Source organism: Mchenga conophoros, linkage group LG6, assembly GCF_057382185.1.
Source record: "Mchenga conophoros isolate Kocher_MC1m ecotype Shallow Benthic linkage group LG6, M_conophoros_male_GT1.1, whole genome shotgun sequence".
Classification (NCBI taxonomy): Eukaryota; Metazoa; Chordata; class Actinopteri; order Cichliformes; family Cichlidae; genus Mchenga; species Mchenga conophoros.
This window is the reverse complement of record NC_140531.1, coordinates 6,433,416-6,460,265: the sequence shown is the minus strand read 5'-3', so window position 1 is coordinate 6,460,265 and position 26,850 is coordinate 6,433,416. Positions and strand designations below refer to the sequence as shown.

Genomic DNA, 26,850 nt, shown 5'->3' with positions numbered 1-26,850 from the left:
AGAATTAGGTAGAGTGGACATTGCTGCCGCTCACGGTGAAAGAATTTCGTCAATACGACCTATACTTTTCATTTGGGAGCGATTTGTTTCGGCCTGACTTTTCTGTTCATTTTAAGCAGCAAAAGTGAGGCGCATGTCTGTGTACGTGTGTATGGAGCCATTGGGTGCAGTCACTATAGCAACCAGGCTCACACCTGCCTGCTTAACGAGCTCTGCCTGCCACTGTCCCAAGATTCATCTTAAGCACTTCTCTTTCAACTGCTGCTGTGTCCACAGTGTTACAGCCATCATTTTACCCTCAAATTGTCGCCATTATTGTTCTCTTTCCAACATCTTGTCTTTCAAAGCTCAGGCATTTAAACTTTTTAAACTGTGTGGATCAAAGTGGAGGGATCACATTTGAGTCATTCAGTGATTCAAAGAATATGACCTTTTAATATTCTTTCAGATGTTTTCTGACTCTAAATGTTCTTTTCTCATTTCTTAGGTTTTTCTAATTTACAATTAAAACATTTTCAGCTTTTTTCCAACTTCTTCTTCTGTGTAACCTTCAGCTTTTAGCAGTTCAGCACTTTTGTTTTCAGGTTAAATTCGGGTTTTTTTTTTTATCTCATTCAATATTTTTAACTTAAATTCAGTAATTATTTCATTTCAATGCATACATTCAGATTCAAGCATTCACACTGCAGTTTCTTCAGAAAATGCACTTTCTAGTTATTATATTTTATTTTTCCGTACGTTTTTTGAAAGCCTACTCCTTCAAAACCGTTCAACTTAGAAAAACCATTCAAACATCGTTAGATTCCTATTATTTTGGACAACATTGCTTCTATTTTTCTCATTTTTAACATTTATATTTTTAATTTTATTCAACTTTATTCAACAAAAATTTCCCATGTATTTCAATGGGGAGACCCTTCAAATTCTCATTCAACTTACTCATTTTTAAACTCTTACTACTTCAACATACGTTCACATAGAGCCACCATTCAAACTTTAAAACGAAGACAAGACATTCAACTATTCAACTTGTATTTATCTTTTCAATATCTATTATACTTTTTCTTCAGTTCCAGTTTAAGTTTCATGATGTTTTTTCACCCGTTTCAGAGTTTATAATGGGTGTGTATGGGACGGAATGTTGGGGCTAGAGTGAGGCAGCTCAACTGCTAGAGTGAGAGGAGCAAAAAAATTAATCTTAAAATCTTTTTTAAAACTGCTGCTGTGTCCTCAGCGTTTGCTCTACAGGTATGATTTTACCCTCAAAACGTAGCCATGGCTGTCCTCTTTCATCCAATGTGTTTACTATTGTACTAGGTGTTACGGTTCTTTCATAAATGTCACCAATGCACAGCCTCCTCCTTCCAACTCTTCCATAGACTCTAATGTTAAAATGGCTCAGAAGGTTCGTTTGAAAATCAGAAGAGCATGGTGTCTTTCCACTGTCACCACGTCCATATAATAAACTCCACAGGCATGAAAACTGAGAATTCAGTAGACTAGAAGCTGCTGTCGCTCACGGTGAAAGAATTTTGTCAATACGACTTTTACTTTTCATTTGGGAACGATTTGTTTCGGCCTGACTTTTCTGTTCATTTTAAGCAGCAAAAGTGAGGCGCATGTCTGTGTACGTGTGTATGGAGCCATTGGGTGCGGTCACTATAGCAACCAGGCTCACACCTGCCTGCTTAACGAGCTCTGCCTGCCACTGTACCAAGATTCATCTTAAGCACTTCTCTTTCAACTGCTGCTGTGTCCACAGTGTTACAGCCATCATTTTACCCTCAAATTGTCGCCATTATTGTTCTCTTTCCAACACCGTATCTTTCAAAGCTCAGGCATTTAAACTTTTTAAACTGTGTGGATCAAAGTGGAGGGATCACATTTGAGTCATTCAGTGATTCAAAGAATATGACCTTTTAATATTCATTCAGATGTTTTCTGACTCTAAATGTTCTTTTCTCATTTCTTAGGGTTTTCTAATTTACAATTAAAACATTTTCAGCTTTTTTCCAACTTCTTCTTCTGTGTAACCTTCAGCTTTTAGCAGTTCAGCACTTTTGTTTTCAGGTTAAATTCGGGGTTTTTTTTTTAATCTCATTCAAAATTTTTAACTTAAATTCAGTAATTATTTCATTTCAGTGCATACATTCAGATTCAAGCATTCACACTGCAGTTTCTTCAGAAAATGCACTTTCTAGTTATATTTTATTTTTCCGTACGTTTTTTGTAATCCTATAACTTCAAAACCGTTCAACTTAGAAAAACCATTCAAACACCGTTAGATTCCTATTCTTTTGGACAACACTGCTTCTATTTTTCATATTTTTAACATTTATATTTTTAATTTTATTCAACTTTATTCAACAAAAATTTATAATGTATTTCAATGGGGACACCCTTCAAATCCTCATTCAACTTACTCATTTTTAAACTCTTACTACTTCCACATACATTGACATAGAGCCACCATTCAAACTTTAAAACGAAGACAAGACATTCAACTATTCAACTTGTATTTATCTTTTCAATATCTATTATACTTTTTCTTCAGTTCCAGTTTAAGTTTCATGATGTTTTTTCACCCGTTTCAGAGTTTATAATGGGTGTGTATGGGACGGAATGTTGGGGCTAGAGTGAGGCAGCTCAACTGCTAGAGTGAGAGGAGCAAAAAAATTAATCTTAAAATCTTTTTTAAAACTGCTGCTGTGTCCGCCGCGTTTGCTCTACAGGTATGATTTTACCCTCAAAACGTAGCCATCGCTGTCCTCTTTCATCCAATGTGTTTACTATTGTCCTAGGTGTTATGGTTCTTTCGTAAATGTCACCAATGCACAGCCTCCTCCCTCCAACTCTTCCATAGACTCTAATGTTAAAATGGCTCAGAAGGTTCGTTTGAAAATCAGAAGAGCATGGTGTCTTTCCACTGTCACCACGTCCATATAATAAGCTCCACAGGCATGAAAACTGAGAATTAGGTAGACTAGACATTGCTGTCGCTCACGGTGAAAGAATTTTGTCAATACGACTTTTACTTTTCATTTGGGAGCGATTTGTTTCGGCCTGACTTTTCTGTTCATTTTAAGCAGCAAAAGTGAGGCGCATGTCTGTGTGCGTGTGTATGGAGCCATTGGGTGCGGTCACTATAGCAACCAGGCTCACACCTGCCTGCTTAACGAGCTCTGCCTGCCACTGTACCAAGATTCATCTTAAGCACTTCTCTTTCAACTGCTGCTGTGTCCACAGTGTTACAGCCATCATTTTACCCTCAAATTGTCGCCATTATTGTTCTCTTTCCAACACCGTATCTTTCAAAGCTCAGGCATTTAAACTTTTTAAACTGTGTGGATCAAAGTGGAGGGATCACATTTGAGTCATTCAGTGATTCAAAGAATATGACCTTTTAATATTCATTCAGATGTTTTCTGACTCTAAATGTTCTTTTCTCATTTCTTAGGTTTTTCTAATTTACATTTAAAACATTTTCAGTTTTTTTCCAACTCCTTCTTCTGTGTAACCTTCAGCTTTTAGCAGTTCAGCACTTTTGTTTTCAGGTTAAATTCGGGTTTGTTTTTTTTTATCTCATTCAATATTTTTAACTCAAAATTCAGTAATTAATTCATTTCAGTGCATACATTCAGATTCAAGCATTCACACTGCAGTTTCTTCAGAAAATGCACTTTCTAGTTGGCTTTGGGATCCAAACAGAAACTGTCAAACATATGCGGTTATTAGGGGATGACGTGGGCTGGGTTTCCACTGGAATAATCTTTAGTCTTATTCACTGTATTATTTCAGACAAAAATGTTGTGACTATGTTCATAGAGAATCTTTTAACTTTGTCCTGTATTGTATTTAACTGAATGATCCCATGTTCCTTCACAGTCTTAGAAAACAAAGAGGATAATGAAACCCTTTAAAATGCACCTTAAAACCTCAACTTTAAAAGTTGCCATGTGATATTAACACGGATGACTGTCTCTCAGCATTAGCAAAGTTACGCTTTCTAATGTGGGTATGACTGAAATCATTGGTTCACTGTGATGAGTATTAATTATTAATGAGGGTGCCATCTAAATCCACCCTAAAACAGAATTCACATATTTCAGAAAAAGTCAAACGATCTCTAAGAATGTAGCTTTGAGACAGTTTATGGACTTAAAGAGAGAATTAGGTTACATGCTATCTGCCATAGCTTTTAGAGCTGGTTGGAACATTATAAAAGGAGAATGTGAGGTCTTGAATTAAAATTGATAGTCACAGGAACATTGAACTGTTTTCTTTGGGTTTTTTTTATTTGTTTGATTTAAAAACAAAGCATTTCAACTCTTAATTCTCACTAGATTATCTAAGATCACTAAAATAAATAATAATACGCTAAGAAATAGTTTTACGTTTTGGTGCCATGTCCACATCTGTGCCAAGTATGATGCTAAAGCCAGATTAAGCTAAGTAGCTTAATTGACTTAACATTGTTCAGTCTTCTCCTAGGCAGTGGGCAGTGAGTGATTCTTAAGTTCTCATATAATTCTTTATGATTACCGTATAAATTTTATTTAACTGAAAGTGTGATATTTTATAGACAAAGCTATTCTGCTCTTTCATGTTATTCCCCAACTTTGTGCAAAGATACGCTAACACTAGGAAATTAGTCTTACTAATCAAATTTGACTCTTCTTCAGTTTAAAATAGTGATTGAAATAATTCAAACCCTAAAAATAAATATTTTGTGCACACATTCTGTACACAGGAGAGAGGCTAGAAATATGACTTTCTGCACATTTCAGCATCATTTCAAACAAGGTTCTCCTTTTTTTTCTTGCATGTTAGGCTTTTCCGCATTGATTAATCTTAAAATTATTAGGTAGAAACTGAAAACTGACTGCATTTAAAAAACACTGTAACAGGTTAAATGAACAAGAGTCACCTTGAACTGCAGCTGATATATAAGTTGCTTCCAGCTGTTTAAGAAGTCTTTCCTTTAGGCTTGTTTGCAAACACAGCAGCATCAAAGAGCAGCAGGATCCATATCAAAATGTCCAAAGTCACATTTATTCATTTTCTTCAGTTATTTTTGTCAGCAGTGTAAACAGCACATTGTGTCTGATTAGTCCTTACTAGAGACTATTGTGTCTTTAATGGTTAATTCTTTTCCTTCCACAGCTTCAGCAGCACTTTCTCTTATTAAACCCCAAATTATGATCAATTAAATAAAATAATTACTGAATATTAAAATTAATAGCCTATGATTAACCTTTAATTATAATCTATTAGTAGTTACGTCACATACAACAATCCACCATGAGTCTCACTTCAAGTGGTAGCTATAAATTGGGAGTGCTGTGGTTTATTATATTCTTAAAAGGATCATTCATCAAAATGTAAACATAAAGACAAAGAACAGTTAATTTTTTATGCAAAAGGATGGAATGAAATAAAGTGAATACCGTTTTAGGTGGGATTTCTAACAGTCTGAGGACTCGATGCCTTTTAAATGGGTTATTTTAACAGTGAAATGCCATTTTTGAGGACAGTTTTCTTTCTTTCTTTTTTACTGAGGCTCTCTGACTGTTTCATTTACACCAGGAATCCATTGTTGTTGTTATTCTTGGTGTCTTGAGCTGCATGTACATTTTAATATTTTCTCTCTCTTTCAAGAGGCATTGCCTGAGTCTGTATAGAGAGAAACGGACACTTAATTCACACACATGTGTGAGGAATGGAGACATAATCAGTGTCTATAATTTCATTAGTTCCACAGTATTTACTTCTCACACTCTTTCACACAAACACGCACACACTTGTGCTTAGACTGTCCTTATGTACGGCACAAACAAAAACAAGCCCATTACCATAATCACCACTGTAATGAGAAAATAGGGCGAGAGCAATCCAGGGCTCTTTAACAGTTGTTCAACAAGTGAGAGAATCAACACTGCTTATGAAAAATGAGACACAGTTACTTAATCGAGTGCCTGAACAAAAACCTTCTTCTACTGTGCTTTGAGTACCGGCTGACTGTTTTACTTACTCTTATTACTTTGTCTTAAATCTTTTTGTCTTTTTGTGTGTTTTTGTGTTTGTGCTTAATAAAGGGAAAACATGAGTGTGGGGTTGAAGGGCAGCAGTTTACCAGTTTATCACACTGGTGAGATGATTGCCTGATGAGTAACAACCAACTCACTGCCTTCACTCACAGTATGCCTTCATATTTGTTTTGGGTATTTTAAATACCTGAGAGATGGAAACTGAAACATTACACAAGGTTTTTCCAAATATCTGGATTTTAGAGATTTTTTGGACTTTTTTTTAAAGTTTTCAGCAACAAAGGGAAAAAATGGCTCAGGTCTTACATTATCTTGCTGTCGAGATTTTATCCTGAAATACGCCATGAAAATATACAACAATAGCTTTTGTTGGAGTAAAACTGGTGTCTTTAAGGGGCTCTCTGGCAACTTTGTTTGAAATAAGCAGAACTTGCTTTACGTTATAGAAAAGCCTATCAAGCTGCATAATGGGAAATTTAGGATTCGGCACTGGGGCATGATCCAGACTAGGGATGCATGGCTGTTCTGCAGAGAAATATTTCATGCATGGTTTTCAGTCGTCTATCTGATCTCCGATGGAACAGATATGCTTCTGTTTTAATCAGTTCAGCTTTCTGCTTAGAAGGCAGTTTGTGTTTCATTTGTATTGCACATTTGGTGGCCAGAAAGGTGTGTTTGTACTTTGAGTGTATTTTCTTCCATTTCACGCACATAAATAAAATCATTGTGAATGAGGTGAAGCCAGCACCTCCATACTGTGTAGAAACAGAGAATCCTAGAGCAGCTATTGTGCTGCTTATGTTATGCCTCCTGTGTTGACATAGTTTAAAGTTAGGATATGTCAGCCTCTGCTGACTGAATTTCACCCATTTAAGTGGAATATGAAATTGCTGCAGTACCCCTTTAGAGGGAATAATTGTTGAGCCATTAAAAAGACTGAACGTCTCTCAGTTCTGTGTGCTGACAGCCTGATGAGAGCACTTCTGCTAATTCAGCCAAAGGAAAGCTCCACAGATTAGAGGCAGATTAGAGTTTTTTCAGGACTGTTTGGTCAAAGAAGCCAATCAACACAAAGTAAATGACATTTACTGTTTAAGGTAAAAAAAAAAAAGTTATTTGTCAACTGAAAATAGTTGCACTAAAATATGATTACCAGCCTTGTTAAAAAGAACCCTGACTAGTTCAGCTTGTGGCTGCTGTTTCTAAAACACGCTGTCAAAACACATAGTTTGCTTTTATTGATTTAAAAACTGAGTTGGTCCAAATTTCTAACAAACCAGAGGTTTAAAAATTGTCACAGTGTGCTGCTTTTGTTTGCAATTTCCAGTTAAAAAAAAAACAGCTTTCCTGTTGGAGAGGAGGAAGGTGGTAGGAAAAAGACACTCTGCAAAAGACCTGCAATTAGGTTATAGGAACCCATCTCTTTTTGCACTTGAAGCAAAAAGTGTTCAGAAATATTACTGGTTATTAAAGGATGACTGAAGGCGCCAGTAAACCTTGCACATTGGTCTCTGACCAATATGACTAATTGAAGTATTTTCTGGAAGTAAAACTGAAAGTCAGACTAATCTGCAGTGTTTAATCTATACATGTTTTCATAGTCAGGGTTCCTTTCCTTTCTAAGCAAAAATACAATCTCTAAGGTGACCTAGCATGTTGTTCCCCATGTATCCCCGTCAACTATTATGCTGTTTAAAGTTTCACTTTATTAAGTCTGTGCACAAAATTCTTGTGAGCCAAAAGCTCAGGCTAATAATCCAGAGTCCAATCACAATGCAGAGGTTAAAATTGGTCCCCTTTTAGGTCCATTCAATGGTTTTTCTAATTGTAAACACTCCCCGTGATCTTTATCAGGAGATACAAGTCTGCATAATGCATTTATTTTTCTTGTATCATAACTGAATTTAGTTTTCCTATTACAGAGCGTTTTTTGTTGTGAAACTACGTTTTCAAAACAGATCAAAGGTCAACTTGTGGCTTCTCAGAGGCTTTAATCATGTCTCTTTTCAGGTGCCATACTTTACACATTTACACATGCTACACATGAGCAGCATTTCAGTCTTTTATGAAAACTGAAGGAGAAAAATTTAACGTTTTAGGCATTTAATCATTTGTCCAAGTTCAGTCGTGAGCTCAAATATTAATTTTGATGAAAAATAAACAAAAGCTATTGTTGACTAAAAATAAACTTGCAGACAAATTTAACAACTGATAACCAAAACTTATCTCTGTAAATAAAAACTCAGTAACTGGGCTTTTTTTTCTTTTTCAGAAGTTTCACAGATGCATGTTTTATGTCGTCTCACGTGGGGCCACGTCCCCGTTTTAGCACCTTTAAACACTGCAAAAACATTTGGAAACTGAGACTCGCTGATGTCACGAAGCCATAAAGTCACATTGTGTTGTTGTTTCTGATGAATTTGTTGTTAAGATGATGATGTCATGGAAACAAAAGATGAATAGTGTTTGGTATTTTAGATGGAAGTGAATCCACAGACAAAACAATAAAGAAAATGCATGAAACCGAACCAGATTGTGAGCCTTTTGTGTTTGTGGTGCGAGGGCCCCCGGGAGACATGAAACACTGGAACGGCACAACGAAAGGTGCACACAACCACAAGTCAACACGCATACACATGCGGAGACATATGGAAGGATTCTGAACTCTGATCACACATCTCAGCAGGTTTAACGATTATTCGTGGAGCTCGGCTGTCAGAAGCCCACCTCCACCACCCCTCCCCCTGCTTCATCCTCCCCTCCCCCCACCCACTCTCTGCTCTGCTGTCACTAAAATAGCTTTAAGGTGTGTTTAGGTTGGACTTTAACCCCTCCGCCTGTTTCGTCTCCTTGGCAACCGTCCAGAGTTCCCTTAATTTGTATCATCTCAATCCCAAGTGCTGCAGCAGTTTTGCCTATTTGCCCCTAATCATGGAGCCTGTTTCCATGGCAAAGTATTTAAATATGCTCTGCAGATCATATTCATGTAACACACCACCAGTGGAAGATGTACATGCGTGTTTGTGTGCATTTCTTTTGTTCCTAAAAGTGACCCCCCCCCCAACCTCGTGGATCACATCTGACGTGGTTTTTAAATTTCATTTTCCAAACATCATCGCTTCTCTTCTTCCATTCTATCCCTCTAATTCCACAGGGAGGGATCTCCTGTTTTCTATTTCATGCTTTCCTTAAAGAGAGGGGGCTTTGTCTCTTATCTTATCAGTGAAGCTTCACGGCTCCCAAAAGCTTTGGCCATGTTTAGAGAGGAAGTGCACGCAGCATACTGATAAGAGAGGCCTGTCACTGCACGTATAGCTGTGAGAAATTAAAAAAAAAATGGTGTATGAAGAAAGAGGGGGGCACAGATACACAAAGCGTGGATTTTGCCTGTTTTAATTGCTCTACAATGGCACTTTTGGGAGTTTGTGTATGTGTGTTTGAGTCAATGCATGGATGCCTGAGTGCGCTGGGGGAGTTATATAATAGGTATATTCATCTGCTAAATAAAAATTTCAGCAGCCATCACTCTTCCGCTATAAGCTGCAGCTCAAGGATGAGACGATATAGGCAGAAAGGTTAGACATAAACATCACCCCGATACTGGCTGCTTCTTATTCAAATCAGCTGATTCTAAGACCTGCCAGCCAGGAGAGAAAACACGAGTCTGAGAGGAACCGAATTCACACAGACATTTGTCCATTTTTGGAATTAAATGATGAAACCTGAAGATACTAAATGTATTGTTGGGGGAAGGCTTACATTAGAGCTTTACCAGGAGAGAGTCCAGTGTGATCTTGTCATTGCAAAAGCAACCGCAGGGTATTCAAATGAAATAGATAGGGCAGAAAACTCTTAAATACACTGAGGGTATATATTTATCAGGGGGGCCTCTGGGGCTGTTTCCCATTTGTCATCACGTTCACGAACAGCATTTGATGTCAAAATAAAACTTCCTTGCGAAAAACACAAAACCCCGTAATCATTCAACTCGACTATGTTTAATCCCAAAAAACAAAAAAAAGTTGAATAATATTCAAAATATCACTTTATTCTCTGGATACTTTGCTTTACCACACATGGTAAATTAAGTCACTGACTGCGAGAATGTTGGTTCCAGGAGCTTTTATTAAAAGTCACCGCATCAACCTGCATGCCCATGCTTTTCAAATACACTTAGAGTCTGTGAGAATCAGTTTGAGTCTATTAACGTTCATAGTGTTGCTATAGCCTGTATATAAACGATGGACCAAGCCACCGGAAAACCCACTGTGAAGCCTCGGGCTTATCATCTTTGCTATTACTGTCCTGTTGTGAGTGGTAATGCTGTATGCTCACAGGCTAATGACTTGTCAGCCGCATGGTAGCATCTCCTGGTTTAGCCTCCTTTTTCACCTTAACAGCAACCATAACCTACAAAACCAGCGTCGTGTTTTACTCAGTAAGATTTCAAACTAGGGACACAGATCATGAACTCTTCAGAAAAGGGTTGTGAGGTCACAGATCAGGTGAACCAACAAGTCATTTTTATCAAACTATACAATTAGATGCAAGAGTCACCCTCTACTGCAGGGGTCTCAAACTCACGGCCCGCGGGCCATTTGCGGCCCATGTCACCTCTACTTGCGGCCCGCATATTGATGTGAAGAAATATTTTTTAAATTATTATTATATGAAAAATGATTTAATACGACGGCAGAGTGTTACAGGCATGGCCCTTTAAGACTGTAGCCTCATGGGCGGTGTAGTCCTTGCTGCAGGGAGAACATGTGGGACCAACCCTCCCGCTGTGTGTGTGTGAGCGTGAGGGAGGGAGAAAAAGGAGAAAAGTACGAGGTGCTACTGAGTAGAAATTAAAAAGAAATTAAGATTCGACTGTACACTGTGTTCGTGTTTTCCTCCGAAACAAAGATCTGCTGGAGCAGCCTTTCAATGCCTCTTTCTGTCTGTCGCTAGCAAAGTTGACCCAGACAGTAAAGCTAGTTCCCGGCTACGAGCCCGACACGGAACCCAAAGTATTAGCCAGAGGTCTCCTTACCACGGTTCGGAGCCGCGGACCTGCCCGAGGTAACAAGAGAATGCAAACATGTTGAGGGATTGGCTGTGTTAGTTCAGTGAGAGATTTATTTGGAAAGAAAACAGTTTTCACTTACAGTCAAAAGCTAAAGTGTACGCTTATGCCTGCATTTTTATTTTGTTAAATACAAACAAAATTGTAGCAAAAGTGCTGCCACGTGTCTGGCCAGAAAGAGCTGTTTATTTGGTAGTTGAATGAAACTACTGTACTATACTGTTTTTTTCTGCTCATCAAATACATTTCATTGTAATGTTGACAAATGAAACTGAAACTGAAAGGCTTCAGATAGCTGAGAGTGAGAAAAAAATTCCGTTCATGTTTGCAATTTTGTCTTGTTACACAATATTTGGAATTAAATAAAACAAACAAAACACTACATTTTAGGAAATATTAGTGGGTGTTTTCGTGTTTGTTTTTTTGTACTACTTGGACACTAAAGTGGCCTCCAATGAGATGACGGTGCCAGAAGTGGCCTGCAGCTCATTTGAGTTTGAGACCCCTGCTCTACTGTGCAGTAGAAAAAATGCATGATTTTGTGGGTCAATGACACAGAAGGAAAAATAAGACAACTTGTAACTAGAAACCCAGTTGGACCCATTCAATCACAAACTAATGGCAAAATGTCTTCGTCATTCAGTTTTATCACTGTGTTGACACAACAAGGTCACTTTGAAGATGGAAAAGTGTTTGCAAACCTGGTACGGGTCTTTGAAATAACCATTTGAAAGGCAACAAGATCACAACTTCATTGCAGGTGGTTGCAAGACTTTTATTCGTTCTGCAGTTTCTACCAACTGCTTTCCCTGGTCTGACTGTAGTATAAGCCTTGGCTTCCTTTTTCACATCCAGAAGCTATGCTGATGTTTTATATACAGTCTGTGAGTGTTGCATAGATGTCTACTGACAACAAATGGACCTTCTGTATTTTTATTTTCCAGTATGGTGTAAAAAGTAGTACGTGCCTTAACGCTGATGATGAGCATACTTTATGCAAAGGGCAACAAGATGTTGTAAGATTTTTGACATTAACATTACAAAATGTGCAAAGAAACACACATACTGGGCTTTTGTGCAGAAGTATTCTACAAGTACTATACATTAAAATTCCCCCAAATTCAAAGAGTCTGAGCCTCATATTCATTTCATTCTCTACATGATGAAATCAAGTCTTTATTACAGTTCCTCCTCAGGCTAGTCATCACAGCACGTCTTGATTTTAAGACCAGGACACATTAATTTTATGGTGATATTTTCACATTCAACATGCCGCCGCCTTCTCCCTGCAGGTGCTTCAGGCACAAGAAACAAGAAAAACCGGAGTGGAGCAGATTGCAGTAGGGTGAGAGGGATGGAGTTGCATGTGTAAATGCTGGAGAGGAGGAATAACACTTGGGCTTAGCTAAAACACCAGAGGAGAGGAGAGGATGTAGGGGGTGGGAGTACCAAGGGAAATGAAGACATGATATACATATTCAACATCCATCAAGGAAAAAAATCCATACACTGATGGTCAGATAGATGTAATCCATCTCTAGTAGGTTCTAGCAGTAATCTGCGACAAATAGCCTTTTTGTTTTTGTTTTTTTCAGTCCTGAAGAAGGTGCTTGAACTTGGACATTCAGACTAAATGCACAGTGTAGGTGGAGATTGATAGGGAGAGACAGCAGAGCCTATCCTCTCCAGAAGGTGAGTGCTGTTCCAATGAATTAAAATTTCAACACACACTATTGCTGCTTTGAATTCTGATTTCTGGAATTTCTGTTTTTACGCTCATGATGCTATCCTGTATGCCACTGGTCCCACTCCAATCTACTTTCTACAGATTACATGCTATTTTTAGCCGCCAATGGTTAACTTAAAGCTTGTTTTAAACTCCACAAATGCTGAAATATGCATTTCACATGAATATAATCACTGAAGTAGGTTAAGTCTTAAAGCAGCATAAATCAATATAAAAACATGGTTCAATAGTAGAATGTCCTGGTGAAGTCATTTTTGACTCCGCACTTAAAAACGAACTGTGCAGAATAAGATTTCTGCTGCTAGAGGTTCCTCATTCAAACCAACAGTAAAAGCATACTTTAAGATAAAACTAGGATCATGTTGTTATCACCACTGTTGCCTAGTAAAAGTTACCGAGTCAGGCTGAAATCACATCAATGCACATTAATTCTGGTAATGATCAGGTTGCATATTCACTTAAAGAAGTTGCTTTCTAATCAAACAATTGCAACACAATGTTAATTGCTAATATGAACCAACTGTTCATATAGTTCCGGTAGCCTACAATATGTATCAAATTCAATAATAGGGAGGGCCAGAGCTCTTATGATCAAACAATCTTTTTTTACATAATATAAATTGATTATTCAATTTATCCATTATCCATTGCCGAAGCTGCTGCATTGAGCTGCAGCCGCAAGGTGGTTGGTGCCTGCCGTGGTGGTAATCCCCGAACCAAATGGTGGACACCAGAGGTGAAGGGAGCCACCAGGCTGAAGAAGGAGTCCTATTGGGCTTGGTTAGCCTGTGGGACTCCAGAGGCAGCCGACAGGTATCGACAGGCCAAGCGGAATGCGGCTCGGGCAGTGGCTGAAGCAAAAACTCGGGTGTGGGAGGAGTTCGGAGAGGCCATGGAAAAAGACTTTCGGACTGCCTCAAAGAGATTCTGGCAAACCGTCAGGCGTCTCAGGAGGGGAAAGCGGTGCTCTACCTGCACTGTGTATAGTGCTGGCGGAGCGCTGCTGACGTCGACTGAGAAAATTGTCAGGCGGTGGAAGGAATACTTCGAGGACCTCCTTAATCCCATTGACACGTCTTCCGAGGAGGAAGCAGAGTCTGGGGATGAGGGGAATGACCCGCCAATTTCCGGGGGCGAGGTCACTGAGGCAGTTAAACAACTCCTTGGTGGCAGAGCCCCTGGTGTTGATGAGGTCCGCCCCGAGTTCCTGAAGGCTCTGGACGTTGTAGGGCTGTCCTGGTTGACACGCCTCTGCAATGCTGCGTGGAGATCAGGGGCAGTACCCATGGACTGCAGAACGGGGCGGTGGTTCCCATCTTTAAGAAGGGGGACCGGAGGGTGTGTTCCAACTACAGAGGGATCACACTCCTCAGCTTCCCTGGGAAAGTCTATGCCAGGGTGCTGGAAAGGAGAGTTCGTCCGCTAGTCGAACCTCGGATACAGGAGGAACAATGCGGCTTTTGTCCTGGTCGTGGAACACTGAACCAGCTCTTTATCCTCTCAAGGATACTTGAGGGTGCATGGGAGTTTGCCCAACCAGTCTACATGTGTTTTGTGGACTTGGAGAAGGCATTCGACCGTGTCCCTCGGGGTGTCCTGTGGGAGGTGTTGCGGGAGTATGGGGTGTCTGGCCCGTTGCTACGGGCCATTCGATCCCTATACAACCGTTGCAAGAGCTTGGTTCGCATTGCCGGCAATAAGTCGGACTCGTTACCGGTGGATGATGGGTTCCGCCAGGGCTGCCCTTTGTCTCCGGTTCTGTTCATAATTTTTATGGACAGGATTTCAGGCCAAGTGGCGAAGGGCTTTCGCTTTGGTGGCCTCAGAATCTCATCTCTGATTTTTGCAGATGATGTGGTTCTGTTGGCTTCATCGGGTGAGGGCCTCCTGGAGAGATTATATCTCTCGGCTGGCCTGGGAACGCCTTGGTGTTCCCCCGGATAAGCTGGAGGAGGTGGCTGGGGAGAGGGAGGTCTGGGCCTCTTTGCTTAGGCTGCTGCCCCCGCGACCCGGCCTCGGATAAAGCGGATGAGGAGGACGGATGGATTATTAATTTATGTATATTTAAAAAGTTGGATTTAAGACTACCTGGTAAATGTCAGCCCAGCAAATATACTGTCCACTTGCTTGTTTTCCATCTCTACCAAGTGGCATCCTCTTAGCTGGGGACAAACAGAATTGTGATTTGGTCAGTGCTCATTTAAATCAATTAACCTACTGGTTTATACTGTTTCAAAGCTTAAAGCAATGTTAAGGACATGGTCAAATAGACAAGAAGGTGCTGATTTATCCTTTTCCCTTTTTGATTGGACTAAGAACCCAGTTACACATCATTACAGACCTGCTGGCAATCTCCTGGCAAGTTCAAATGAGTTTGGAAAAATGTGCATTCACTGACTGGCTGGCATGTGATTGATGGATATTGCTGGCTGCACCAGAAACCTCCTTGTGATTGCTTTGGTTATGAGCAGATTGCTACAGTCTCTAGTAATCTGCATGAAAGACACCAACTTGTCTGGAAACACTGACCAACCACCCAGGGGTTTGTGAAGCTCGAAAAAGTGCGATAGAAGCAGGAAACAGAGAATGCTCATCTAAGTCGAAGTTGTACCATTACCTGTGAAACCAACATGCTTCAAAAGGCATCACTTTTAGTTCGAAGGCAGATGTGGTATCCTTTTCGCAGTTTTTCACACTATTGCTTAGAGAGTAGTTTGTTTGCAAACAAATCAACAGGTTCCATGCAAACTACTGCTCACAGAATCCTGATAGTGACTAAAGCCAGGACCGACTGTCAGCGACCGATGGTTGCCAGGAGGTCACTGACCAGTCTTTAAGCCTAAGTGAATGGGTCATTAGCAATTTATTCCACAGTCTCTGCCAGCAACCTCCAGCAACCAACCTCGCCAGCTGGTTGGGGAATATTCATTTTGACAAAGGCTACGTTCACACTGCAGGCGAAAGCGCATCAAATCCGATTTTTTTGACCCTATGCGACCCATATCCGATCATGGTATGACAGTGTGAACGGCACAAATCCGATATTTTCAAATCCGATCTAGGTCACTTTCGTATGTGGTACTGAATCCGATACATATCCGATGTTTCAGAAAGCGACTGCTGTGTGAATGGTCAAGTCGCATTAAATCCGTCTTTTATGTCACTGACACAAGACAGTCGCCAATTTCAGCACTGGAGAAGCACCCGATAAGACATCGCAAACGCTTCCTGGCCATCCGGTGAAACTGCTGGGAAGACAACGTTGGAGAAACGTTAACATTTTATTTGTACTGCATAATCTGCAGATTCTGACAGAAATCTGCAACTATCCTTTGAAGCACCGCTCCTCTAAAACAGCAATAAGGATCATTATTAGGTTATCTACATTATTATGTAGATATCAAAATAACTTAAAGCAAAAATTGGGAAACAATACTGTTCAGTCGAATAATACTGTTCGGTCTGTGTCTAAACAGAGCACGTTGTGTGTGACGTCTTCTTTTGCGCATACAGGCCACTTTGAGGGTTCACACTAGAGCGCGTTTGCTGTTGCATTTTATTTGTAGTGTGAGCGAACAGACAAAAAAATTGGATTTGATCAAAAAATCCGAATTGAGCATTAAGACCTGCAGTGTGAACATAGCCATAGTGACTGGTGGTTACAACATGGTTGCCAACCATCTCTATGGTTTTGTGACTGGGGGGCTTAAAGAGACTGTTCCAGTGAGTACATTTTCTTTGAAGCCTGATTTTCACTGGAAATGTTAGCATCCCATTTTATATAGCAGTGAATTGCGGATGTTAGTTGGTAATGAAGCTAGCAAGCCAGGCAAGCGTTAGCCGATAGCTCGTGCCCGGTAATCCAGAAAGCCCCCAAAACCAAATGGTAGTACGATAGCCTAGAAACTAAGGACAGTCTTACTTTTATATAGAGTTTATGGTCTGTACTAACTCCTGAAGGAATATTGCCCCTGTACTTGCCAAACAGTTACTTCCACCGTGTTTACAAAGCCTGCTGGAGAGCAGGCAGCATAGATCAGGCTTCTAGAGCCCACTGTACAGATAACAGTGTTCATCACATTTTGTTCCAAAATGTATGCATGAATGTATGTGTGAATCAAAGCTGTACAACATTGTCCATAAAATAAAACTTCATTAGTTAAGTTTACAGGTAAGCAGAAGTTTTAACTTTTATTTTATTTTTTTTATAGCACATCAAAAAAAAGTTCCAGTTTTGCTTTTTAATGAGGTTAATTCATAATCTTGCCACAAAAATGCTGGCTGTTCAAAGCTTTCGAGCAATCAGTGCTGCTTTTTTGTTCCTCTGCTGAGGACGGTCTCCATTTGAGGCAAAGAAATAGGTCATGCAGCTGCTCAATTATGCTTAATTTTAGATCTACAACGCCCAGTTTAACTAGTTATTAATCAGGTTGTCGCTACCTTTGTCACTCTCTGAAGCTCCCTTATTGTACCAACCTCCAGCTGCCAATCCCAATTAGGACTGAAATCTCACTGTGAAACCAGCTATGTATATCTTTGTCAGACTAATCAAACTTATTTTTTTGTTTTTAAATCTTTGTGACTTTAAATACTATTTCTACTTATTACCAGGCATGTCAACCATTACCTTTCCATTTATTCCACTCTGTACCTTTTGTCTGGACTTTCACATGCTCGTAATCTTTGAGCTCCATCCATCTGGTTCACAAATTCCCCCCCACTTCTCTGTCTCTTTCTCTCATCTTCCCCCTCATGTTGCCCTTCCTTTCGTCCTTTTTTTGTGTAGTAGTGATGTGGCTCAGAAACAGGGAGTCAAAGAGTGGTGAGCTGGGACCTCATTATAAAAATGTTCAGAGATTTATACTTCAACTTAGTCTTTAGATAATTCCTGACTGTGTGCTTCATGTTCCAATTCTAAAAGATACTGAGCATAAAAAAACCCTTAAATGAGCTCTAGGGGCCCCATTTGTAACTTTGGTTTGATCTAAAACTCTCACATTGATGTCAGACACCTTATAATTAGTAAGGTAGACTACAATTAATACAAAGTCACTTCTTAATCTTAAGTAACACAAGAAGAGCCATGTTTACTTTTGTCCAATTTAGACACAAATTATAGAACATTGCATGTAGCAATTAGAAGCGAGGCACACTGTAATGCCACCCTGCAGAGTCTCTGCTGGTTTAAACAGCCGTTCTTTATTTGTCAAAAAGCTCTCTTCAAAAGTAAAAATTCATTATTCTTTTAATGCTACCTGCTCTGTGAGACTCTTCAAAATGAAGATAAAATACAAAAGTTCTTTATATTCCTCGATGAGCTGACAAAAATGATTCAAACAGGATCAAATAAAGCAATTGTTGGGGATGGGATTTAGTGGCAGGATCAATCAGCACTGGGCCCTGTCAAGAATATTACAGTTGCAGAATGCTGCATGAATGAAAATCAACTACTACAGTGAAGAAACCGGCTCACTGGTGTTTTTTAAAAGCCTCTGTACATGAATGAAGCTCTGTGGTTATCCAGAGAGTACGAACAATAGTAAGATCAGAAATTTCATGGGGCAGAAAAACTGTGACTACATAAACGCTACTTGTTAACCAGACAAATACATGTTGAGCTGCTTTGCCTACATATTGTGCGCTGATATACAGTGGCTTGCACAAATATTCGGCCCCCTTGAACTGTCCCACATTTTGTCACATTACAGCCACAAACATGAATCAATTTTATTGGAATTCCATGTGAAACACCAACACAAAGTGGTGTACACGTGAGAAGTGGAATGAAAACCATACAGGATTCCAAACATATTTTATAAATAAATAACCACCTTTTGCTGCAATTACAGCTGCCAGTCTTTTAGGGTTTGTCTCTACCAGCTTTGCACATCTAGAGACTGAAATCTTTGCCCATTCTTCTTTGCAAAACAGCTCCAGCTCAGTCAGATTAGATGGACAGCATTTGTGAACAGCAGTTTTCAGATCTTGCCACAGATTCTCCATTGGATTTAGATCTGGACTTTGACTGGGCCATTCTAACACGTGGATATGTTTTGTTTTAAACCATTCCATTGTTGCCCTGGCTTTATGTTCAGGGTCGTTGTCCTGCTGGAAGGTGAACCTCCGCCCCAGTCTCAAGTCTTTTGCAGACTCCAAGAGGTTTTCTTCCAAGATTGCCCTGTATTTGGCTCCATCCATCGTCCCATCAACTCTGACCAGCTTCATTCACCATTTCTGAATGATCGCTTGAACAGTGCTCCGTGGGATGTTCAAGGCTTGGGAAATCTTTTTGTAGCCTAAACCTGCTTTAAATTTCTCAATAACCTTTTCCCTTAGGGGTGGGTTTTGATAAGCGATTTATCGATTAAAATCGATTCTGGCTTGTATAACGTGATATGGATTCATTAAAATCATGAATCGATTTTTTAATATAAATGTATTTTGCCCAAAACGCCAGAATCTCAGGTTAAACCTCACAAAATTTCAACAACCACCAAACAGCTAAAACAGTAAATGAGAGCAGTAACACGGATTCTGCACAAAGACGTAAAAACAAAGCTCGGACCTGCCGACGGATCAGAATGAGTGAGATGTCGCCTTTCTCACCCTACACGGTCGGGGCTCCTGATTCCGATGTTTCGGGGGCTCCGCGCTTTGTGTTTACGCCCTTTTTGCGCTGATTCTAAAGCTGTTAGTTTTATCTCTCTCCAAACAATATTGACCGAACCAGCAGCAAAAGAAGATCCAAACTAAGCTTCACAGAAACATCGTCATGAATTCACTCTGTTTTGCTTCCAACACGATGAAATCACACTTCATGCACAGCTCTCTCTCTCTCTCTCTCTCTCTGTACTTCAACACCAGTTTTCCCATCTAAAAATCTGTTTTCTACATTATTCGCTTGCTTGTTACGCACAAGTCTACCGTTGTTTACAGCGCCGTTGGCCGCTGTTTTTTTTTCCTTTTACTTACTTCCGAAAAGAAAACCTAATTTCTGCTGTTCAATAGGCTACTGAACAAATTTAAACTTTTTAAAATTGTGCAAAATGCAGCCGTGTCTCTAATAAAACCGTTGTAACTTCAGAGGTAATGTGCTAAAGTTGATTAATGGTTTTCTTTCGTTTTTGATGTACTGCAGAATATTTTTATAAAATCCCAGGCCAGGAAAATCACCTTCATGTTTTTCTGTGTTTTATCTTCAGCTACTTTGACACAAAGGCATCTGCTGTGATGCTCACACCTTTGATAAAGACTTGCGAGTGTCAGCTTACTTTTTATAGATACAAAAATATGTAAATTATCTGAATTATAATATTTCTGACTGTCTGAGGCAAAATTTCCCAGATTCAAATCGAATTGAATCGAATTGAATCAAATCGTGGATCAAATCGATTCGGGACCTTGTGAATCGGAATCGAATCGATTCTAGAAATCAGTGACGATACCCAGCCATATTATCCCTGACCTCTCTGGTGTGTCCTTCGACTTCATGGTGTTGTTGCTCCCAATATTCTCTTAGACAACCTCTGAGGCCGTCACAGAGCAGCTGTATTTGTACTGACATTAGATTACACACAGGTGCTCTCTATTTAGTCATTGGCACTCATCAGGCAATGTCTATGGGCAACTGACTGCACTCAGACCAAAGGGGGCTGAATAATTACGCACACCCCACTTTGCAGTTATTTATTTGTAAAAAATGTTTGGAATCATGTATGATTTTCGTTCCACTTCTCACGTGTACACCACTTTGTTTTGGTCTTTCACGTGGAATTCCAATAAAATTGATTCATGTTTGTGGCTGTAATGTGACAAAATGTGGAAAAGTTCAAGGGGGTTGAATACTTTTGCAAGCCACTGTAATTAACCATGGTGGTAGGCTGTAACTGAGTCTTTCCTCTTACACAACGAAGCTCACAAAACGGTGTGGAAGGCCAAAATTAAGAGCAAAAGATATTTCATATTTAGCCATCTTAACTGTGCCACGCTCTCGGGAAGAGGGAGAAGGAGGGAGAGCTGCGTGAGTCAGGCAGTAGCTAATCACAGGGGAAGGAAGAAGAGAGGATGGGGGAGGAGAGAAAGATGGGAAAGGAAAAAAAAGGGGATGGGAGGGATCGGGGAATCTTTTAAGTTTGGTTTTAATCTGTGGCATGACCAGGATGGGGGATAATGGAGAAGGAAAGGAGCACAGAAGGAGAGAGGGATTGGGCTGTACATGCAACACTACGCAGAGAGGTCACCACACTGCCTGGGGGGGGACTGGGATGCAGAGAGGAGAGAGGGAAGAGAAAAAAAAATTGAGGGCAGGGTCGAGAGAGGAAAGGAGGGGGAGACAGATGACAGATCGTCAGGTGTGGAGGGATGATGATGTGCAGAGAAGGCAGCGGGGGGAGAGAGAGCGTATTTGTTGGGAGATTTCATTGCAATGACCTCGCCGTGTCATCGTCACGCTCCTCCGGGTGATGCTGTGCCTCTTTTGCTGACTCGCCACTTGCTCACCCCAGGAGCAGGAGTGAGATAGAGGCCAGTCCCCCCTCCTACTGTTTGCCCACTGGGAGCACAGACATCAACCGAACCATATCAAAGGGATGCCCTTGACAGTGCAGAAGCAGCGGTGGGGCGTGTCGCCTCCATGTGGTCACTTAGAGCCACTGCACCTCACAGAATGATAAAGGAAACCAATTACCAAAAGGTTTTTGAAATAAGTGAAGACAACACTTCAAAATGTTATGATGACACTTAGCGTGAATGCTTAAATTATACCGAGGCTTCAGACCTCAGGGGTCAACAGTTAAGAACACAGCTGATCAAACATTAGGACACTTTTCCTCTGGTGTCTGAAAGGACTGAAAGGTACCACAGCAACAAGAGACATACAGGAATAAGTATTTAAGGATCCTATTGAAGATTTTCCGTTATTTAGTTCTTTGGCAAAAATCTTTAGTAACAAGACCGCCCTTGGAAAGAGGTTAAACACAGATGAAATAAAAAGAAGAAACGTCATATTATCAGAAATCCTTGAGCAGGTTTATTAATATGAACTCATTAGTTGAATGTTTTTCAAACTCTGCAGGATCAGAGCCTTAAATCGCTTTCATGAACTTAAAAATACACACAAAAAAACTGTTGACTTGTGTTTTGAATAGACCTTATTTTATAGAAGGCCACTATTAACTTACCATGTAAAAGCCCCACTAACTACTGTATTATTATTATTATTATTATTATTATTATTATTATTATTATTATTATTACTGCAATTTTTGTGTTTCAGGCTGGTTCCATTAGCTGGATGAAAAGAGGTCACTCATAGTAGCAAAAACAAAAGATTATTATCAACTCTGTAGCTCTGCTGACGTTTTTGCCTCTTTTAGCTCACACTGTTGTTTCTGTGGAGCGCGGTTCAGGCTTCGCTGTGCTCTCGTCAACTTTGACTGCAGCACTGGGCAGCAGAGTTCAGCTTAAAAGCTGCGATAAACTAATAAGGAAACACTTAGTAATTGGCACAGCGCAACATGTTGACAGCACATTTGTAAAACTTGCACTAACAGTGTATTCCCATGTTATTTTCTCTAATACCATCTATTATGGTTATTAATCATTTAAGCAGTTTCTGGATATGAGTGCTAATTAATTAGTATTCACGTGATATAACATCTGATTTTTACTTCGCAAAAAGAAAATGAGAGAAAAATAAAAGCAATGACAGTATCAGTCAAATTCATAATTGTGTGTGTGTCTTGGTTTTGGGTAATTAGAGTCAAAATACAAGAACCTGGAGGTAACCATGGCTGCAAAAAGAAGCACACAAAAAAGAACGGTTGCATAATATTATCGCTGCTGACGCTGTAGCTTTGCTTCATCTTTATTCATTTCAAAATATCAGTTATCGTTATCATCATGACACTTTTAAAAGGATAACTTATTTCCTGCTACTGTGATAATGCTGGGCTTTGATTGCAGCGCTGTCTCTGGTGAAGGGGAAATGATGTGCACTTACAGAGGAAATCATTTCTTTAAACTTTGGCAGTTCTTAAAGAGTTTTATAATGTATTTGTTATTCACCCACTGACTCACAAAAACTCATACACCCTCATATGTATGGCAAGGTGCTGGCTTGTCATTGGGAGAAACTTGGGGTTCTTTGTATTATATATCAAACTCCTCTTCTGTCTTCGGTACCGAAGATAAACTTATAAACTTGTTTTTCAAGGAAATGTGACCTCATATAAAACTGCACTTATCTTGGTACCTAGCAGAGCAATATCAAGGGTGGGGGATGCATGTCTGGGTATCAGATTGCAGAAGCTTTGTCTCCAAAAGTATGTAGTTGCACTGGCTTATATTATATTTCTCCTTCATCCTCCGGATCAAACAAGCAGGTGAGGAAAAGTTTAGGCAGAGGCCAACTATCCCTCACAGCTTCAAGTCACAGTGACTTTTTAGAGACGCGGTGCTCAGTAACTCACTTTTTACACCAGTCCTTGAATACTTTGTTTAACAGTGACTAAAGGTCTTATAATTGAATGTAAAATTGACACAAAAAAGTGTGTATTGCAGCAAAGAAAGCAGGCCCCTGAAAACCAAGGTGACACTAAAGTACACTTTTATTCACAAAATCTGGATTGTTATCTTTCACTCCTGCCACGAAGAAAGAATTTGTTATAAGGCCATGTACTCTAAAGGAAATTACTTTCTGCAGTCTTACAGACAAGGCACACGTAGTCACTGAACATTCTCGTATTACACAAAAAAATGTCACATGTCATTATGCGGCGACATTCTCCCAAATAAAGGACACGGTGTCTTCAATAGCTCTGAATGCTTCCAATATTTGACAAAGCCAAATAATCACAGTAACAAAGGTCTGTCACAGTGAAGCAGTGTATTTTCAAAAAATTTTTTCAAAGTTTCTCAAACAGTGAAAAATTTCAGACCAAGGGTTAAACATTACTTATAAACTACAACTGTGCTTGTAAGACAGATGTCCTTAAAACTGAGTGGCAGGTGATTTAATCAAAACTGTTTATACTCAGAGCTTTCCATCTGTACTGTGTCCTTGTCGCACAGGAACAGAAGAAAACACAACATCTCCTCCTTTTTTTATGGTCCTGTAAGTATTTCTGAAAATATCTCCTGCTAAGAAAGGTGCTAATTGGACTCATGGTACGATAAAAGCAAAAAAGTGCTATGTGACAAAGCCAAAGGCTCTCATTGCCATGGCTACCTGCTACACGGCTTTAATTACAGTAATTATGGTTTTTAACTTTTTCACATCAAAGAGCGCTCTGGTATTCTGCAGCAAACTGTGACCATGACCTGCAGCTCTGCCTCCCACTGAACTCTAGCTGATCTCAGGTCTTTCTGAAAACATTTATCAAATCTATATTTGAGATGAGGAACTTTTCTTTGGCTTTTTGGTGGCCAGACCTAATCTCAGACATGCATGAACACATCATTCAGTGCTGTCTGGCCAAGGAAGGGCACGGGGCACATTTGCTCTAGAACGCCTGTTTGTTTTTCTAATATTAGATAAATATCAGCACAGGAAATGAGTGAAAAAACAGTATGGGCATCATTCCCCAGTGAGATATTTTATACACACACACACAAACACACTGAACATACATGACTGATTTAAATAAGAGCAAATGATGTGATAGTTTTTCTGTTCCAAATTTTTTATTTTTCAAAGACCTTGGGAGGCTTCAGTGTTATTCAGCCTGAGGTTACAAGTGGCCTGGCTGTACTTTTAGTTTCCATACAATAGCTCTACAGAGGTATTCTGAATAATAAGACATCTCCTGAGGTCAAAGCATGCCAAAGCTGTGCTGTAATTACATGACAATTACCTTTACGTTACAGGGCATCTTAAACTAATGAGGCTGATGCATACAAATGACTTTCTGCCATTGCAGTAGGTGCAAATGTCCAAAGTATAAAATGCATGCCCTGTGAGACCACCATATTTCTAATGACAAAACAGACAATACTGTGATTAAATAACTCATATTTACTCCACTGTCAGGTGATTTCCATTTACTGTCTACTGCTGTGAGACTACAAATTCTGTATTTTTACGCATCCACTAACGATTAGACAAAGTAATTGTTTCCTAAGTTACACATGAGTCTTGACTAAAGAGTTCCAGGTCCAAGTCCCACATTTCAAAGCTTAAGTCAAACAGGTCATGATCTGCCAAATGCATTACACGCCAATTATACACAATTATACATCTACTTTTTACACTAGGCTGAAAAGCCACTCCTCGCTATGAACCAATCCAGGTTAGTTATTGGTATCTTGGGAACATTAAGACAATGGCTGACATATTTCCTATTTCAATTTAATATGTAAAGATTTGAAGGGATCCATAAGTTGCATCGAGCGACCCCTGGCAGGATTTTCATGGAAATAATTTTTGTGCAACAACTCTAACAAATGGACAAAAAAACAAATCAGACAGAGTAATCACAAAACCTCCTTGAAAGAAGAAAAATAACAGTTACAGGCTAAAATATGAGGGTATTATTTTTCCCTGTGTAAGGCTGAGGTTTAGTTTGGAATCTCTTATTACGTCCACTTGTCCTCTTGCTTTAGTGGAGCAAAATATGAAAATAAATAACTGATCACATGATAAAAACAACAGGAAAGATCAGCAGCTAATTGCCTGTCACTGGCTTCTTATTCTGGTTTGTGTACATTGTCATACTTGTAGTGTTTTAATGTATAAACACCTTAAAGTGGTGGCTTGCACTGCCAGAGGCACTTTTCTTCCTGAGTCTGCTTGGCTTCTGCTGGCTTGATCCATTACCTGTAATGTCAGCTGCTACATGTTTTATGGTGTAGATTTTATAGACTATATAACATTGTGTACATATATATGTACACAAAGTCTGGTAAAGTAAACCACGGGGGGACCACCACGACAATGTTTGTTACAACAAACCTAAGCAGACACTTAAATCAACCTCAGCCAGTTGAACTTTTTACAGAAGCTAACAAAGCTCAGTATCAGCCAGAAGCTAGCAGCCTCGGTATTAGTAATGGCTCAAAATAGTCAAAATAATTGAAAAATTGTTTTGTTATACAATATATTCTGCACCTGCTATTACGTGGAAAGTTAAAATATATCAGGGACACGCGGGTGTACAGCAACTCGTTTTCAGTTAATCAGTCGCAGTACTGGTCGCAGAGCACTTGGAGAAAAATTGGAATTGGCCAAGAAAATTTCTGTCAGTCCAGGTCAAAGAAAAAGAAGAACAAAAACCAAATAGAACTTTGAAGTTGGATTAATTGATTTATACATTTATTTTAATGTAAGGGAGTTTTTTGCAGGTTTTTGGATTTGGCTCAATAAATATCAACAGTGGACAGAACTGAATATTTATTTATTTATTTATTTATTTTCATGGGCAGCTGTGTTTTCCCTTTATGATATAATTACACCAACAGCTAATAGGTCCACACATAGTGACCTCGCTCACACATGCACTCTCGCTCCGCCTAGGTCCCTTTACAGCCACCCATTGGAGGAGAAGTCCCGCCTCAGTTGCTGACTCTCGGCCTCTGTGAGCGGCTGAAGAGGTGATCGACAGGAGCCACCGTGGAAACCAAACCACTCCATCGCCTGCTTCAGAGCGGGAACTCCCAGCTTCCTAGTCACCTAGCAACACAGAGCTTTAATCAGTCTTCATATACAGTCAGGTCCCTAAATATTGGGACATTGACACAATTCTAACATTTTTGGCTCTATACACCACCACAATGGATTCCAAATGAAACGAACGAGATTTGCTTTAACTGTAGACTGTCAGCTTTTATTTGAGGGTATTTACATCCAAATCAGGTGAACGGTGGACAGTGACAATTACAACAGTTTGCAAATGCGCCTCCCACTTCTTAAGGGACCAAAAGTAATGGGACAATTGGCTTCTCAGCTGTTCCATGGCCAGGTGTGTGTTATTCCCTCATTACCCCAATTACAA

General features: G+C 39.7%; 1 protein-coding gene across 2 annotated transcripts in view; it reads right to left on the bottom strand.

The window, feature by feature from the left end:
- Positions 1 to 26,850, bottom strand: part of hoga1 (4-hydroxy-2-oxoglutarate aldolase 1) — an 84,214-nt gene that overhangs the window by 16,039 nt on the left and 41,325 nt on the right. Inside the window, exon 8 of one of the 2 annotated variants that reach the window (XM_085275997.1) lies at positions 26,243 to 26,528. The exons of the other annotated variant lie outside the window; for it this stretch is intronic. Coding sequence (XP_085132123.1) covers positions 26,379 to 26,528 — 150 coding nt within the window. The 3' untranslated portion in view covers positions 26,243 to 26,378. Of the gene's footprint in view, positions 1 to 26,242; positions 26,529 to 26,850 lie in introns of those variants that run through there. 2 annotated transcript variants of the gene reach the window in all.